General features: G+C 35.9%; 1 protein-coding gene across 3 annotated transcripts in view; it reads right to left on the bottom strand.

The window, feature by feature from the left end:
- Positions 1–2,064: 2,064 nt before the first annotated feature.
- Positions 2,065–19,275, bottom strand: part of CACNA2D1 (calcium voltage-gated channel auxiliary subunit alpha2delta 1) — a 368,426-nt gene continuing 351,215 nt past the window's right edge. For all 3 annotated transcript variants that reach the window (XM_054270564.1, XM_054270555.1, XM_054270556.1), the window contains 4 exons: positions 19,053–19,182; positions 17,605–17,717; positions 14,510–14,592; positions 2,065–6,670 (listed from right to left, as the gene is read on the bottom strand). In XM_054270564.1, coding sequence (XP_054126539.1) covers positions 6,554–6,670; positions 14,510–14,592; positions 17,605–17,717; positions 19,053–19,182 — 443 coding nt within the window. In that variant the 3' untranslated portion in view covers positions 2,065–6,553. The remainder of the gene's footprint in view (positions 6,671–14,509; positions 14,593–17,604; positions 17,718–19,052; positions 19,183–19,275) is intronic.

Here is a 19,275-nt window from a genome sequence, read left to right as displayed (position 1 = left end):
GAACACACTAAAAAAACCCCAAAAAATATTAATGAATGAAGTAGAACATGGAAATTTTGCTTAATATGTTAACTCTTCTCTTTGAAAAGGCATACAACTAAAATAGCACTAGAAAAGTCTTTTTAAAGAATTCACTTTCCAATCATTAAGGCACATGGTTAAAGCCTGTCTAAGTCTTGCAGCATGTGTAACCAGCTCCTAAACTTTGGTCAGTGTTCAGTAACTCAAAAGCAATTGACAACAACAGCTAGGTGAGAGAAATCATAAACATGTTTATCATTTCCTCAAAAGATACACTGATTATCAAGTTCAAATACCTGTTCTACACAATATGGGCTGGAGATTTAGTCAAGGAAAGATTTATAACACACAGAGGAGAAAAAAGGTTAAAAACCCCAAAAGGAAAAGAGGGGCAGATATTCTGTTTAAAGGGAAGACTTCACTAAAAGGTGTCTGGGTTTCTGAACAAGGTTTCAAAAGAAAAGGTCAGCTCCTGAGAATGTGATATTCTCAATCTGACAGAGAGAAATTATTAAATATTCAAAACAATTAGAAGAAATACAGTTAGAATGTAGATTAAACCATTCTCCTGGAAGTCTCATTTTTCTTTCCTCTTCCCCCATATACATTTTGGAAAAAATATATTTGTATATTTCCAAATTATTGGAAAGAGAGACATTGTTCTCAATGTCTTAAGCAACGGAGAAAATGCTGTACCATTTAGGGTGGGCAGTTTTCAGTCAAGCATTACAAGAAGCACTGGACTAACAGATTTAACAATGAAGGCATTTTGTAAAATTTTTGTTATATAATGTCTTGATTTCTGTAGATGGTTAGCTACAGAGCTACATTGGACAATGTGAAGTCATCTCTCAAAATAATACAATATGACAGGCCAAGTGCATTCTGGTTTGATTTGCACAAGGGATGAATATAGAATATCTCACTGCAGTGTAGCCATTCCCATATCAAATTGATGAGGTCAAAGATGCTTCTAAGTTCCAGAAGTGTAGGGGAAAAACCTTGAAACCTTGTGTTGTCCAAGAGTGTCTTCTCCTGTACTTAATAACTAGTGCATTGCAATACAGCAATTAAACTAAACATGTACAAGAAAGGGATTTTGGGGATTTATTTATTTCTACATCTCAATGGCAGTCAGCCTACAGAAATCATGGAGGAGTGCATTCAGCATGTGGGGATAATCATGTAGTTAGGCAGCAATGTTTAATCTAGTTGAGGCTGGTAATCCCTGGTTGTTGATGCACAGTGTCATGCACTGCCTTGTAGCATTTCCACATGGGTGATCTATTACTTTGCAGCACTAGAATCTGCATTTGATTTCTTATTCTCTTATCTACTCCTCAGGGATCCAGTAAATCCATCAGAATTTTACAACTGCCATTCTCTCTAGGCTGTGTCACACTCGCAGTCAAGGATTAAATTCAGGCTTCTAAAGCAGTTGCTGCTTGCAGCTTTCTGCCCTGCACTTCAGAGATTGCCAGTGCCCCTGCAGGAAGTCTGAAACCCAGCAAAGACCCCCTGGGCACCCCAAGCCTGTTTATTGAGGTACACACATCCACTTTAATTATACTCCTCAACTAAGAACAGCAGCAGCAGTACAGAAGCTGGCTGGATCGTGACTCAGTTTTGGTCAGAGGTGGGGACAACAGCTTGGGCAGGACTCATCTGAGCCATCTGATTTTACTCTGCTTCTCCATGTGAATGAACCCTTGGACTTCATCAGTGTTTATAAGTTAGCAAATGGCAACCCTTCCAAAAGCAATTGTTTCAGGACAACAGGGATACTTCAGCTGTCTCTTAATTTATGAGAGCTTTACAGACCCTCAGTTTTCATTGCTTTTTTTTTTCCACTTTTTTTTTTTTAATTTTTAGAGTCAAAAATGAAACAGATATGAATGTTGCTGTGCATCCTTCTCCGAACCCATGAAGACCTGCATTAAGTCACTGTCTTCACTCTCCTCAGACACTTAGGTTAAATTATATGAAACACAGAAGTATTATATAGCAAATAATATGGGCTTATTTACATGTTTTTATTATACAGAATAAACAATAAAATAGTTTTTGTTGATTTTAAATGATAAACTTTTATTCTGAATATACTGTTTTTGCACAATAATTAACACAACAGTTCTAGGATTATAAACTTTTTATAACATTATTGTACAAATTTTTACAAAAAAAATTTTTTTTTTTTCCAGGCTTGTCAAGTTCCACAAAAGTGTCAAGAGAACACAAGAAAAGGGAGAAAGACCTGCTTGACTTGTGAGAGCAACCAGGTCTTTTTTTGCAGAAACGCACACTGAGCATTTCAATAAAAATATCCCAGAAAGCATGATCCAGACATTCCATACAACACAAGAAGAGAAGACAGCTTTGTCAGATCACAATCGCAATTTCATGGCATCTGAACAAGACAGTATCCCTTTAGCCTCAGTGAAATATTTCTTCAAGATGATGTTTTTCTTTTAAACCATAAACAGGACAGATGCAAGTAGCTGGGAACAGGGTGAGGCTAACTTTTCAAAAGTCTTGAATTGTATTCAGATGCTTTGTTTTAATCTTTTTACAATAGTGTACAATGAGTATTAACAATATTAACATTGTGGTATGAACAAAATAATAATAAATGTGGCCTTTGTTAAAGGCTTGGATGTCTGATGAAGTTAGGGTAAAATTTATCCTAAGAAAGGAGTTATTAAGATTTCACCTTAGGTTGACATTCCAAAAACACTCGAGTTCATTGCAATGCCTTTTTGGCATTACTATATTTCTTAATAACCAGTGTGCTAGCATCTGAATTTTTGGATCAGTGGTACTGAGGTTGTGTTTTGGAATTAAGTCGTACTAAGCATGTTTGTTATGTGTTAATGGGAAAAAAAGGTTTTAATGTCTCTTCAGTGACAGCAAAAAGCTCTCAACCACAGCAAGTAACACTTGGGTTGCAAAGGTCACTTAAAAGGGATACTGCCTATTTGAAACCAGTAAGGCCAGGTTTTAAGTTAATAAAAGGAATATTGTAGGAAAACTTACAAATGGCAGCAACACTGTTGTTTTTGTCAAGTTAAGCAGTAAAGCCTCAAGCATTAGAAACATGAAAAAGATCATACTAAAGTCTTAAAGGTACAGGACCTAAAAATCTTGTCAATCAGACCTGCTATGTCATGTTAAAAACCTGTTACAAATATGGACCACGGTCAGTGTTTCGGCAGTAATGCTGGTTGTTTAAAAGAAAAAAAACTAGAAAGAAACCTTTCATGTTAAGTCCTCAGATCATGTTTTGCACAGTACCATGCTGTAACAACTTCACTGGTGGTTACTTATCAGATGTACAATACACTGCATGACTTTTGTGTGAACTGAACCAGTCCCAACAGTTCCCTTCATGCTATTAAAGGAGTTGAGCATCTATTGACAGAGCCTTGTATCTGACCTTAAAAACCACAGCTTTTTACAGTATATCATATCTTAAAATATTTTTAATTTAAATTTTAGGCTCAAGCTTCTACTTTCAAAGACAAGAGTAGATGGCTATGACGCACTGTGAGAATAAGGATACTCTTCTGCATGAGAATTTATTCATGCGAGTTATTTCTATTAGACTGGTATTGACATTTTGAGATAGCTGAAGTTCAGATTGCATTTTTGGTCTATGTTTTTCATTTTGCAGATATTGGGGTATTTAAAAATAGTCTTGACAATTACTTGAATATACTACAATATATAATTTCAAAGTATTTAAAATACTCACTACTTTCTAAAGTATTAATAAGATGGGAATCATATTGACTAAATGTTTATATACAACGTCATAATGTTAGCTGGAAGGCCAAATATTTATATAGAAACACATTTTCTCAGGTAATATAGAGGGGCAAAGGTGAGGAACAAAGGACATTTCCCTCTTTGGATCACCCAGGAGGGCTGTGTGTCTGCATGGCATGGGCTTCTCCCTCCTCTCGCACTGAGCACTCTAAGGGAAGTGGGATGAGAGCAAAAGCCACGGATGTTTCCTGTGGCAGCATGAATTTGTGCCATCTTTCTTTCTTCCAACAAACTCTAATCAAATACTTACTGAGTAACTCTGAATATGGCCTACCAGCAAAGGCAAAGTGTTTTAAACAGTGCAACTTGTCCATGAAGGGTTTCTTTGGGAAGCTAAATCAAAACTATAGAGAACTTATCATACTAATGTGAAATTAAAAGAGCACAACACAAACCAACAAATACTTAAGGTAACCTCAGAGTAAAAGCAGTGAGTGCAGTAATTATTGGCCTAATCCTAGAAAACTTGCTCCTCCCATAAAACAACAATTGACCACATTAGGAAAATCACTGGATGCAGTCTTGGCATTAGAAACACTCAAACCAATTTTTTTATCAGGTGGTAATTGGTACTAGAGTGAACAGAACTACAGCACTATGACTAGAAGGAAGAGCTCCAAGTTTATCTTCACCCTTATCATCAACATTAGCTCACCTTCCCTGAGGAGGACCTGAAGTCATCCAAAACAGTTAATTGTACTTTTAACCCTATGACATTGCTAGGTATATTTTTTTAAACCCAGATTTTATCACTGATCAAAAGATCAGGATTTCTGTTTTTCACTCACCGTATTTCCAAACATGAGAAAATACACAGCTGGAGCCAAGGTACATGAAAAACAATGAACCAGCCATGAGTACAACTACAGTAGACATCAGATCGTTCGAGCCATGCCATGGCTTGGAGTAGCTTCCTCAGTTTTCATAGGATATTAATGCATGCCCAATCATTTTTTTAAGCTTTTGGCATGATCAAAATTATATCAATCAATTGCCAGCATATACATACTGATGATTTGCATTTTTTTATTTTTTAATGAGCTAGTGTATTGTGCCATATTAATATTTGCATATTGCAGTTGTTAGCAGAACTGTACAATACCAGCAGAGTTGCACATTCATTGGTTTAGCTGTCTTGCAATACTGTTTAGTTCTGAAAACTAGAAAAAAAAAGCGCAAATCATATTTTGCATCAACACTATGCTACACCGTAATATTGTAATTTACTGCACCAACCTGTATCACCAATGAGGTTGTATAAAAACAACTTCTAGAGTTATTATTCACAATCAAGTATCAATGTGCATACATATAGATTCAAGGCTCCCCATTTGTTTATATTTTTTCTAATTGCAGCAACCAGGTAATTTTGCTGTTAAATACGCTATTTTCAATAATAAATAGCAACAGCATAAGTTTTAATATTATGGGTGGGTTCATATGAAGAAAACAAAGGGGGAACCTGATATGAACCTTAGAGAACATATACTTCCAAAAATAAATGTGTTAAATCTGATTTTTATATTCTTAAAATATCTGTACACAGGTTTTCATGAGATCGCTAATCTGTAAAAAATCCACCTCAACCCTTTTTTTACAATAGCTATATTTACCCTATTTTCTCAGCTTTTTCATTGCACAGTATATTCAGAGCTCTGTTTCATAATATAATGTAGTATGATTTGATTGCAAAACATTGCAATGTTCAATTTCTCACACAATACAAGAATCACTCTGTTATCTTTTCAATGAACTATACTCTACCATCAAAGAAAACAAACTGAAAAACAATAACTTAGCATCATCATCATGCAAAATACCCCTGGAAACCAACATTCAAATATCACAAAGACATTTTTTATTCACAAGCATTTTTGTTTCAGCCTTTGAAGAATTTCTACTAGCTTTATATGTAACTGCATTGTGAAAAGGAGGTGAATATTACATTTAAATTAACAATTTTTTTTCTGACAGAAGATTATACCAAGTTTAAGATGAAAATCACTTTTTTAGTTACACTCTCCAGTACCTTTGAATTTTGAAAAACAGTAGTTTTCTCCCTTTCCTCCTTTCTACATACAATATCAACCTACCAAAGCTTAGCTGGCTGTAGGATTCATTTTGGAAAATTAACCACTCATCATAAAGCATTCTAATCATGCTGAACTTCTGGTGAAGACTGGCCAATATTTTCATTTTAATCAACAAGTTTGGACAAAAGTGATGTTAAAAGCAGCCGTTGTGGTGCTAGTAATTTATATTGGGGAGAACGTTTTCCTTTTTCTTTTTCTTTTTGGTTTTTAAACTGTCCATGTAAAAGAATATAAATCTTCAAGATATCCAAAGCTTAAAAGAAACAAAAAACCATATACATCAGCTATTGTTAGGGGAGCCCTTTTACATGAAGTCATCAAGATTACAACAACAAACAAATGAATAAACAGAAGGTTTTAGCTTTCCCCAGTGGGGGCAGGTACAGAAATCAGTTTGGATGGCGTGGATGATGCAGCATTCACACACGGGTGAGGATCTGACACTCCAACATGCAGGCGTCGTGGCGCCCCGACGAGCCCCGCAACGCGCGGTAACCAGACGCGAGCGCTGCTCTTCTGCTGCTCTCCCGGCGGCTGACCCTTTCGGAAATGGAACTGAGGCTATCGTTTTGGCCAGGTCTCGGTTAAGTTACGCAGGTTTTGGTTTAGCAAGGTCATAACTGGCAGTGTCTGCTGCCAGATAACAGCCAGAGCAGGACCAACTGAATTGCTACCATAGACCACAGTGATGGACTCAGACCAGAGGCCCCACCGCAGTCAGCCGAATCCTCCTGCCGACAAGAAGAGACGAAATCATTTAATATTAATTACAGGGAAGCTGCTGGAGAGGTAACCTATAGCTTAGTTTTCAATATTTTGAACTACCATTGAGGCATCATTTTTGGTCTTATATGTGTTATTTTGCTAAAATAACAGTAAAATAATTCCTGGAAGTTTCTCTGATTTTTGATACAAAGAGTGGCGTTACTACTTTAACTATAAACATGGGAGGATTAAATACTTTCAAGGTTTACAGCACAAACTTATGAACTAGATGGGATACTTACACCATCCATCAAGAAATGCTATGGAACATACCTGGGGGCCCCAGTAAACACCATCTATATTGCTTAAAATTGCATTCATTTTAAGATTGTGAGTATGACTTTATTGCGAGAAAAGATAGAAGAACAGATAACTTTTCAAAGTTTAGGAAACAAACACAAAAATATGTTTATGTCCATTTCATCAAATGATTGCACAATAAAATGAATATGGTCTGCAGGTGAAGATATGATCAAAGAGAATGAAAATCCTTTCTCTACCTCTGGTGCTCTATTCAAGTACAACAAGGAAATTTTCCATTGCACTACTTGTACATGCTGGATGCAGTTTGAAGCTCTCTCTGATCTGCACTGCTGTCATGCATCAGTAACTATTCCTTATGCCACATAGCACTCACACCACTCTTCCTCATTCCTCTCCACCATTAATTGCTGATCTTTGGTCTCTCTTTACTTATAATGGTTAATACCATTCACATTTTGGACCTATTCATTAGTCTGGCTGAAACACATTTGATACCTGTTCTGGAGCCTGTAACACCTTAAACCTTGTTTCTCAAGACTGATACAAACTCTGATTGGTACCTAAAACACCAGGAAAATTTTCCCCTCTCCATTTTGTCTGAGAAGTCTGAGACTCATGGGTAGCTCTGAAGGCTGAAAATATTTGGTCTTTCTCTTGTTTTCACAGTATTCTGCACCCATGGTATGAAAAGACACTTTCCATTTTCCAAAAGATTCCAAGCCTCCAAGGGCAAGAAAACAATGTAGGTGGAAAGGAATTTAGGTATGTTAGCAAGTGGGGAAACTTCTTGAACAGGAGCAATATGTGCAGGGAAGGACAGACAACTGAATCTGACTGTAACAGACTGACTCCTGGCACAGAAATTAAAAAGTATATATATAACAGAAAGCAGAGGAAAGCCAACAGACAGAGAAAAGCTCCTAGTTCAGACTGACATGCCACTGAGGCATATGCAAGTAATACTTAATATACTCCAGACAAGACTGGGGTGGGTGTGTGTGGGTGTGTGTGTGTCTATAAAATGTAAAATCATGATAAATAAGAAAGAGTCATTAAACAAGCTTTAATTTATTAGCAAATTTCCTTAAGTAAATTTTGCATTCCTTAAGCAAAACTTCCCAGCTTTGTAAGAATAGCAATGCAGGACATCAAGTTTAATCAAATGGGCAAGAACAAGAAAGTACATAAAAATGGCAGATCCAATATAAACAGGAAATGGACAGGGGGGGATAAAGTAGTTCCTTGAAACCTCTTTGTAGAATACACTGAAATGATAATGGAAAGTTTTTTACTAAATTAAAAGCACAAAGCCAAATATGATGTTAGGGCAACTCCTTCATAACAGAGGTGTAAAGACATAATTTGGGAATTGCAGGGCATAGGAAAGACCTTCAACGAGTTCTTTATACCAGCTTTAATGGGTGAGAATTATAAAGTTATTTATTTGCACACAATGCATTCTTTAAAGCTGGTAGGTTTCCAAAACAGTTTGGAAAAAAATATGGAAAATCAGATAAAGCAGACAAAGTAGACCCAGTACATTATCAGGAGTTATAGCATTGACCAAGAGTCTCTTTTAGAAACTTGGATGCAAAACACTGCAACAATCCCAAGCCCAAAAAAACCCCCCAAAAATAGCATTCAATTTCCTTAGAAAGAAATAAAAATTCATTTTGTCCTAAAGTAAATACCTCATGTTGGTTGCCATTCTTTATTAACAGTAGCTTTTTCCAGATATAGCTCTTTCATGTGTAAACTTTATAATTTAGTTGTATAGTTTTGGCTTAGGCCTTTTGTTTTCTTTGGTTTTGTTGGTGTTGATTTGGTTTGGTTTGGTTTTTGGTTTTGATTCTTTTTGGTTGATTGCACTCTACAAGTTCAAAATTCCTAAGATTTCTGGTCAACAAGAAGTCCTAAGTGAACTCTGCTAACACCAGATTTGTACAGGATGCTAAGATTTCAAGATGCACTGAACATTCTGGTTTATTTAGTTTGGCTCTGTCACTATTTGCATCTGCATTGTGTCTTGTCATGCAGCTTTATTTCTATTTAAAGCACTTCAAAATAACCCTGGTGCTTCTTCCTTACAGTGAATACGATTAAAAACAGAATTATCAGTAAAGGTTTGCTCTCACATGAATTCAGTGAATGGTACTCAGTGTTACCGCTTGGTATTTATTATTCTTATCACTGAAATTACTTAGAAGAGTCATCTTTGAAAAAAGAGTTGAAAGCAAAGCAGGAGATTTAAAATTTCCAACAGACAGGAGATGTCCGGAGAGTATAAGTAGTAAACTGAAGGTCTTAAACAAAATTGTGCATATCATGAAGGGAAAATACCTTTATAGCAAAAATGGCATCCAGTATAGATAGAAAACAAGTAGGCCTCCACAAGAGTTATACAGGACTCAGCCTATGTAATCTTGCATTACACCAAATGATGCAAATTATATTGATAAATTAATCCTACCACCACATCTTTTTGTAAACACTTTCCATTCTGTTGCCCATTTCTATTTGCTGTATGAATTTTGTTTTTTTTTAAAACCACACCACAATTTCTCAACCACTCTTACATTCACCAGTCATACAATGTAATCCTATTGGGTGGAAAGGAAGTATTTTAGTATCTTTTTTCCCTTCTCCCTAAGACTACACAGAGAATTTTTTAAAGGATTCACAATTCACAATAGTAGAGAATATCTTGAAGGCTCATGCAGGACAGGCATCATCTTATTATGAACGACAGCATTAAACTGCACCACACAAAAGTACACAAAGCTTATACACATATTTAAAGCTTAGTGAGATTTTAACCTCATATTGATAAAAGCCACATCAAATTTCTGAGGTTTGTAGACCAATTTGCAGTGGTAAACCAGCAGTTCTGCCAAGAACAATTTCTAAATATTGTCTCTGGAATCAGTTAATGCTTTTGTGTCGTAAGCAAAAACAAAAATACTCGTGGCAAAGAAGGTACAGTAAATCCTATCTAAATTAATTTTTTTCCCCACAGAATTTCACACTGTAATTTTCTTCTGTTCAACTCTCACTGTTGTCAAAACTACAGGAAATGTGAAAATATAAAATAAAAAAGAGGACAAAATCTGATTTTGTTTATTTACATGAATTAAAACAATCAACAGTCCTCTCGAAATAAGCAGGATTCCACCCCAATTTAAAACTAGATTGAGAAAAATGTCAGTTTTGAATGGTCTTCAAAATGCCTTTTTTTTTAAAAATGCTTCCCCTCTACTTGAGCTTTAAGAGAACTTTTCAGCTGTTTCATGTTAATGTTATTTTTGAGATTTCTTCTAAAGCATCTTATAACAAAGATATATAGCATTGTTTTATCTTCTCTTTACATTATCTTATCTTTACCTCTTCTAGTGCAATTAGACACTTAACTATTTTTAAGCAGTTTCACTGAAATTTTCCAGCCCATGACATTAATCACACAAATCCTGAATAACAGATCAGCTGGGTATATCCTCTCTTTGTTGTCTTCAAAATTATGTGTGTGTATAAATTCTCTTTGAAGAGAGAGAGACTTGTAAAAGAAATTGGAAAGAATTGTTGTAGGCTGCTTTCATTTCATCAGAAGTGTATGAGAAATTTCTTGCATTCGTTACAGCAAATTTTCTTGTATGCTTGAGACAGAGAAGTGTCAGATCCAAATGTCATCTTCTTCATGTCATGCCTTACTGGGACAAGTCTAGGTAAGGCTCTTCTACAGCATCACATGCCAGGAAAATTATTTAGTACTTTCAGAATGGAAATGAATGCTTTTATAAAACCATACCTTCATTTTTAAGTATCAAAACAACAGACTCATTGCTATACATCAGCATTTCCTTGAAGACACTGCCAGTCCAAAGTTCTAAAAATACACTTGGGACTATAAATACGTATATACACATATACACCAAGGCTATAAACATACTTGTTTCTCCTTTAGAAGTGCACTATAACTATTTAATGTACTAAAACTTTGGTTTTAAACAATAATAATTCATTAGAACCTACTGTGCTACTCTGACTTATAAAATAACATCTGCCCAAAGAGCTTCTGATGTGGCCTTGATACCAATAGATTACCTCAGCCATACCTTTTATAAGCATGCATTATAAATGTTTCATATTACACTGTGAACACCTTTGCTTTTACTCAAGAGTAATTTCTAGTTCCAATGCATGGTCATTCACAAATTTTGGGTTGCCCTCCTTTGGACTACCAGACAAAGCTGTCAAAGGTGTGGAGCTCCCCATGCACACACTGGGGACACAGGCAATTCCATTGGCATATATCCAGTTGCCTGGACTGCTAATCACCCTCAAAGCTCCCACTGACATACCTGGGAGCTGATGGAAGTAAGACATTCCCAGTGAGGGCTAAAAACTTGTACATTTCTTTTCTTTAGTCTCAGGCATGGCAAACAAAACCAGTGTGCATGTACAAAGTAAGAGCAAGCCATTTGAGGCAGTGATAATGACTATTTTGTTATCCTTGATGAAAAGCAAAAAAAAAAAAACCCGTCAGGTTAGTGAACCTGATCAGCTGGATTGTATCTGTGTTGGCTTCAGTGATTTTAATATAACTACACAGATTAATGTCCAGAGAGAACCCGTTTCCAAAATCACAAAGTTATTAAAAACAAGATGGATGAACAAAATTACTTTTATAACTTTCTGCTGCCAAAAGCTTATCAGCTAAAATTATATTCTGAAGTTTCCCACCTTCAGTAGAAAGCACATTTTGGGCAGAAAGAATTCAGCTCAAGGTGAGTCTCTGCTGCTTTATGTACATTGGACAGTAGCTTTTTAATTAAAGAAACTATGTGCAGAGCAAGTTGCATGAGCAAGAACATGAGATGCTAATCTAGATTTTAATGTGAAATACTACTGACTTAAAGAAGGGCCTTTCACCTTTTCCTACAATCTTTTGCCATGGTTGTGCAAGTTCCTAGGTTTGCAAGAAACTACGTCATTTAAATACAGAATAAGAAACTTCAAAATTACTCAAAAAGGAAACTGTTAAACAGAATTAAAAGATTTTTTTTTCATTTATGTTCAAGATATATTAATTGAAAGTTCCCCTAAATATAGAGAGAATATAAATTACTGTTAACATAACTGTTCTAAATTTCAGTTAATTTTAGTGTTTAATTATTTTTTAATATTTCATTACATTAACTCTGAAAAATGCCCTGAAAGCTTTTGGTTCTGCCTGTTTGCTTTACTTTGATAGACATGTGAGTATCTCCCTCTAGTGGTTTTCAGGACAACGTTGATCAGAACCCCTTCAGACACACATTTTTTGCTCTCTAGCTCAGCAGTTCTCTTGCAGACATGTCACTTGCACAGTGACTCGTGATGCAGCCCCACAGCACCAAATGCAGCACAGCCCAGTTGCCAAGGCTTTACTTGGAAATCCCAGAGTCTGCACTTGGTCAATGTACAGGAACTTACTTACATAGTTACTTAGAAGCAAAACCTCACCTTCTGCTGTAATCAGGCAATTAATATGTTTAAGCCGCAAAAATTAAAAAGTAAAAAAAAAATATTATTTTACTGAATTCCCAGTTTAACCAAATTGATTCACACCATTATCTTCAATTATTTACTGTTGTGTTCATTTGAATGCAGTGAAAACTCCTTGCTCTTCTCAATAATAACACACACACATATCACTCATCCTTTCCACCCCTAAGTAAAGCTTTATTTTCACAGGTATGCTGTCTCTTCTATTTGCTTTGTATCTATTTTTATCTATGGAAAAAGCTTTCTTCTTCTGTTCATTTTAACAAGGACAAGGAAAAAAATTCTTAGAAGTGAAGGATGCGGACTCAGCTGGTACATGTGCAATCTCAAAGAGCCAACCATGTAAATCCAACAGGTTCCCTTGTCTTTGTATGTTCAATGGGAAAGGCCCTCATGTTTAGTAATTGTGATTTATAAGGCTCCAGACAGGTTTTTTTCATATTTAATTTCCCTTAATATTGCGACAGTAATTTACTCCAGATTGTTGCTTTTGGGACTCGCTTTATTCTGTTTTCTTTTTTGTATGCTCAGTAAGTAAAAAAGTCTGCTAATTTTTTAAGCCAAGAACAAAACAAAAATTATAGAAAGTAACTGACCATCCACACCACATGAAAACTTGCAGAAAAATGAAGATAGGAGCGGACATCATGGCAGAGGCACGACTCGTTGTGCATATAGGCTGATCCTATTAATAACGGGCAAAGTAGCAAGTAGAGGAAAGGAAAGAAAACACAGAAAAAAAGACATACAAGATGAGATACCATGCAGATTGCTGGCAGTTAGCAGAGTTAATGTGAAAGCATCCACCCAAGAGCAAGAGATTCACAGCAAATTTTGCAAATAAGCTTAATCAAAACAATCCACTGTTACAAAACACATGACTTACACATTGATCAGCACGTCAAGCTAGTGAGCAAGAGTTGTACTTTCACACACAATCATATCAGGATCGTTTGGAATATTTACAATGGCTGTATAGCTTTTGGATTTTCAAAATCCCAAAATAACTTCTGGGTTTTCAACTTTATTTAATCTTTGTTGGCCAGTAAGAAGACTTCCTCTTTAAAATAAAATTCGGTTACCAGAAAAATGCATTGAATACCAGTTCTCTAAACTTTTTAAATGCTACTGACATGTCAGTAATTATGCCTCGTTACAAGAAAAGCAGAGAACATACAGGAACAAATTTTGGTATACAGCAGTTATAAACAATGAAGTACACTGGTTTGGGACAAACTTTCCACTGCAGAAATTGCAGGATTGCATGAGGCATTGAAAATGCATTTATAAATTTTTTATTGTAACTAATGCCAGGCACTTCCTTGTTCAGTACTATTTGAGATTTATTCTGAACAACTTGAATTCAATGTAATCTCTTTTGTATCTTTGAAAGGTAACATAGAAATAAGATTAAAAATAGTTTAGATATGTGGCACAATTATAATTTTTCTCTTTCAAAACAAATGTGTTCAATACAGAAGTACCAAACAGCATAGTTTTGGTGATTTCAGTAAAGCAATGCACTTTTAAACCTGCTAAGAACATGACCTAAAGGCAGTACAATTTGCAGAATTAGAAACAATGTCCTAAACCATATTCAAAATTTAAATAATTTAACAATAACTTAAAAATAACATTTGGAAACATTATTATAAAAAATACTACTTCCAAGCCAAGATTATTGTATACTTGTGCAAGCCATTGAAGAACTGAGTTTCACAGTACCATACAGAGACCAACAGTTTTACGCTCACTGATGATATTTTAGTAGGAATCATGTGTGAAAGTGCAATGATTATAGGACAGGCAGATAAGAAAGCAGCTGTTAAGTTTATGTTAATTGAAATAAAGTGGCTATGGTCTAGAGTGAACAGTATGTTTAGTGATAAAAGGGTTACCAGGCACCAAGGTACAGCTAAACACATTTTTCACTGATTGTCTAAAGCTGCTCTACAATTGTTTATAAAGATATTCATAGAACCTTACAACTTCAATTTTACCTGTTTGGCTTCATCAAAACAGATTTCGGGACCCTTTCTGTATCTCGGTTGCTTGACCATTTCACATGGATTTGGCCCTTCATCTGTTTCTCTGGTTAAGGAGTCTCACTCTTTTTCATGCATTGTACATGAGCAGGATCAACATTCTGTTTTTATCTTTATGGCAGGAGAGAAAATTTACACTAATTCAGATAGTGCTGAAATAAACATCAATATTCACAGTTCCTTGTTTAAATTCAAGAAACCAAATCGAACCATCTAGATAAATCAAAATTAAATATTTTTTTTTATACTGCTATAATAAAGAAAATAAACCTCCTGCAGAACTTTTTAGAAGATTTTCAGAACTGTAAACAGAAATAAAATAAAAGCTTAGTTCTTTTAACATTTTCTGTATTTCTCTTTTATCATTGTATAAATATTGCAGAAAATATTTCATAAAACAGTAAACTTTCAACAGTGCTGATTAGTTATAGTTTATGTTACCACTGAGTTACCCTGCAATAATGAAGATACACAGTAAAAGCAATGAAACTTTTTTGGAAAAGTATTGTCATACACAGGTTGAACACAGCAGTGAAAGCCTATAAAAACTACTGGCTCTATTATGGCTACACTTATATTACCCCAAATATCATAAGAAAGATTTGTGCCACTGTAGGCTTTGTAGTAAATGACAGGAGAAATACTGAGATCCCATTAGCATTTCAGTGATGAAGGCAGACAGAAAATGCTGTCCATACTACCAGCAGAACAGCAGGAAAGGGGAGCGGTGACATGCTATTAATTAGCCAACTGAATATATGAGGCACTGCTTTAGCTCACATCTCTGAAATCTGTAATTGCTGGTGTTAAAGTGTTCTTCACAGTGCACTTCACATGTGCCACTGGCTAATGAGGGGCACAAGTCATTGCAGCAGATTTGAGCATGGATATGGCAAACTGCAAAACAGCCTTCTGGTGAAACCTGCTTAAATTACCATTCAGTATGCTAAGCTTTCTTTTTGTTCCACTTGAGATGGTACACATTTTAAATCTATTAAAAGAATAGAGTGCCAGAACATATCTTAGTAGCTCTAATTTACACTTGAAGCAATCCTGTTCATGCACTACCATGGAGTAGTACAGCAACTTCAGTGCAACAAGTGGAGAGGCCAAAGCAAAGAGAAGGCAAGATGATGGGAATTTATTTCTGTAGTCTGCATCTGCCTTCATTCAGACATTGTCAGACTCATCTCCCCTTTTCTCAGCTGTAGCTCAACTGAAAGGAAAGTTGAAACACAAAAATGTTCCAGGAGGCTGCATAAGCAAAGCTGCACCAGCCAAAAGGAAGCAAAGTGTAATAATAATCATCTAAATAGCACCCAAAGGTCATTTTGTCTGCTTGGGTGGTGTTATGCTACATCTGCATTTCACTATGTACCTTAGTTACAGAAAAGAGTTGAATAGCTTAGTACTGCAAAGTTGAACAAAAATAAAACAGTTCCTTTAGTCAATATAAGCCCCCCCCCAGCTGTTCTGACTGCCATTTTAGATAATTTACTTCTTTCTAGTAGTTTTGGGCTCCACAGGGAAATGCTAGTCATGTGCCCCTTCCCATCCATCATGCTTCATTTTCTATAGTGAGTGCCATCCATAAATTCAGACAGTGGAAACAGTTGATCAAACTGTCATGGACTGAAGCCAGTTAGAATATTAGGCTAAGTTTACATAGCTCTGTGATGACACCCCAATGTAACTTCCTTTTCAGCCCAAGCATAGATGGAATTCCCGTTTTATTAATGTGGCAATGAATGCGTTGCTTGTGCCAAAGGAACACAGTCATCTGTACCACCATCTGCTTTTCTTTCAGGAGTGGGAGAGGCTGTCTCAACTAACTTCCTGACGTGGACGGAGGTATTACTAATTGTTTTCCTTGTTCTGTCCCAGTAATCCAAACTATGGTTTGATTTACCACTTCTGGCATGCTGTCCTCAAGCCTACATAGAAGAGAATGGCTGAGGTGAATTTCTCCTGAGCTAGAATTTGTTTTATGTATTTCTATCACCATCACCTACAGGTATCTATTGCAATGAACAGGCTAAAGCAGAGAGACTGGCATAAAAGTGGTTGTAAATTAAAACAGTCTTTCACATGCTTTTAACTTCAATGCTTGTGTTGCAAGAACTCTGCCTAGCATGTAAGCCACCTATGTCTCCAGCCAGCTCTGAAGAAATTCTGTACAGCTGGATGAACTCTAGCCTTTAATGGCTGATGCAGTTACCACTAGAAGTAAGCTTGTCTTTGACACTGGCATACAATAAAATGCCTTCATCAATCAACCAACATGCAGCATCTCAACTGTTCATGGCCAAACACTCCTATCTGGCCTTTTTTTTTTGTTGTTATTTCTCTAGACAGACATACCCTTGTCTTTTCTTAAGGTTGAACAAACCCAGGACACTCAGACTTTCCCTGCTTGCGCTCTCAGATGCCAACCTCCTTGGTGGCCCTACACTGGACTCCCTCCAATATGGCAGTGTAATACTTTACACTGATTAAGGTTCTTTAAATTTCTGAGACTGGGGAGCACACAGAACTCCAGATGTGGTCTCACCAGTGCTGAAGAGTTGGGATGGATCAGTTCTTCACGTCTCTGCTGACTGCACTCTTGCTGTCTTGCTGTCATAGCCTGGGATGTGACCAGCCCACTTCTCTGCGAGGCACAGCGCCAACTCACTGTCAACTTCTTGCCCACCAAGAACCTCCAGCTTTTTTCTGCAAGTCTTCCTGTCATTCTGTCCCTAGCCTGTCCAGCTGGGCAATTAATCTGTCCTGGGCCCAAGATTTTGTATCTGCTTTTTTGAAACGTCATTAAATTCCTGTGAGCCCATTTCTGAGTAAATTCTCACAAATAACAGCTTTGCTCTCTACCTCGATGACTGCTGCTTCACATGATTTGTGATATCACCCACAAGTACCTGCTACTTCAAGTATTCCAGTGGCAACCATGGTAATAACGTAGATAAGTGGTTCATTTCTCCCCAAATAGATTCCAGTATCCCATGGCCAAAAATCAATCCACACTACTAAATAACATGGTTTTTAAAGGATACCCGGCTTCTCCGCTTGCATCAGTGGCTTTGGGTCACAGGAACGGCACAGCAGTTGGCTGTCACTAATAATGAACACTAGATTGGTGTTTGAAATCTTCTCTGCATAATAAAGTCTGGGAAAAAAGTCAACAAAAACCTATGTTTAAATGAAGTAAGGAAAATCATATTTGAGAAGGACACAGAGTATTGGAATAAAAAAATCCAGCTTCACAGATTTAGTCTGCTTGCTACTGTGTATCTTTTTTATTAACAAACAGTACGAAAGATTTATAATAAATTTTGTAATATTTTTGACATTTCCATCGTACCCTTTTTCAACTAGACTTGTTAGTGGAAAAAATGGAAAAGAGCATAAAATTACTTTAATTGAGTTAATAGTTAGCTCTGTACTAACTCTGTACCACAGTAGCTGTACTGAGAAATAACATCAGTTCAGCATCAATTAACACAAAAAAAAACCCAACCACAAAAACAAACAAACAAAACCCCAAAACATAAACCTGTCTGTAAGAAGGTCAAGAGAGAAGCATGGAGTATGCATGTCATGTATTGGATGTGAATTTCTTGTATTTTTATGTCCAAATAATTCTGCAAAAGGTATTTAAGATAGTAGGGTCGTTTTCAGTTTATAAATAAACCCAATGCATACTAGAAACATGGAGGAGGAAGTACAGAGGTAGAAAAAATGTCTGTGTGTTTTGACCATTCTCCAAAGCTCTCTTTCTTTCCTGGCTTGAAATACTGTCTTTTTTTTTTTTTTTTTTTTTTTAAATCTGACTATTAATTCCAATTTCTAAGATGCTTTCAGAAGCTCAAAATGTATGCAACACCCCAGCAGGCTCTTGTATGAAACAGAAATCTAGGTCCAAGATGCTATGTTTCTGTAGTATAAATTTTTTTCACTTATCATTGAATATCATCTTCAATAGGCCTCCTTATGGTGTCTGGAGAGTAATTCTTTTAATAAAAAGATATAATACCTTCGTTTGCTTTATAAGACTCGTGGCTCTTAAATCATAAGCACTAACAACTAGAAGATAAATTAGAAGATAAATTGTACAATCTTCTTGACTGTCAAAAATTCTGATATATAATCAGATTAGAGAAGATCATATCCCTTGGGATACTGCAGAATGCTTTTAAGTTGGCATAATAAATTAAAAGAAAACAAATTGGTACAGAGATAAAAATACAATTTTCATGGAGCACAGACTATAAAACAAAAACTGACCAAAGTATTTCTACAATTTTTTAATTATTAAAATTAAAATTAATTCTAAACAAATAAAAAGAGAATGCAATTTGCCTGCCTCTATTCTTCTCTGTCCTGCTTATGTGAGTTTGGTGAAGTTTATCCAAAATATATCTTTGCTTTTTAAATTAGTGTCCCTATATTTTGCAAAATAAATAAAATCCCGAAGTAATTACTCATATTGAAGAAATTTTACCTGGAGCAGTTTATGCAGTCTACAATCCCACCAAAGGATTTATCATTGTTTTCAAAGAAATATTGAGTTTGCTCAGTGATACAGCTTGTTTTAGGCAGGGCAGCACCGAAATCATCATCTTCCATATCAGCTGATATAAAATAAATAAATAAATGAATAAACAAACAAAGAAAGGACATTTTTAAGCCACAGACACAATGGGGAGACCCAAATATGTCCCCTG

The sequence above is a fragment of the Melozone crissalis genome, unplaced genomic scaffold (assembly GCF_028551555.1).
Source record: "Melozone crissalis strain CALT ecotype California unplaced genomic scaffold, PUWL_Pcris_2 ptg000004l_1, whole genome shotgun sequence".
NCBI classification, from domain to species: Eukaryota; Metazoa; Chordata; class Aves; order Passeriformes; family Passerellidae; genus Melozone; species Melozone crissalis.
The sequence above is the reverse complement of the archived record's forward strand: the minus strand, read 5'-3'. Positions and strand labels throughout refer to the sequence as shown.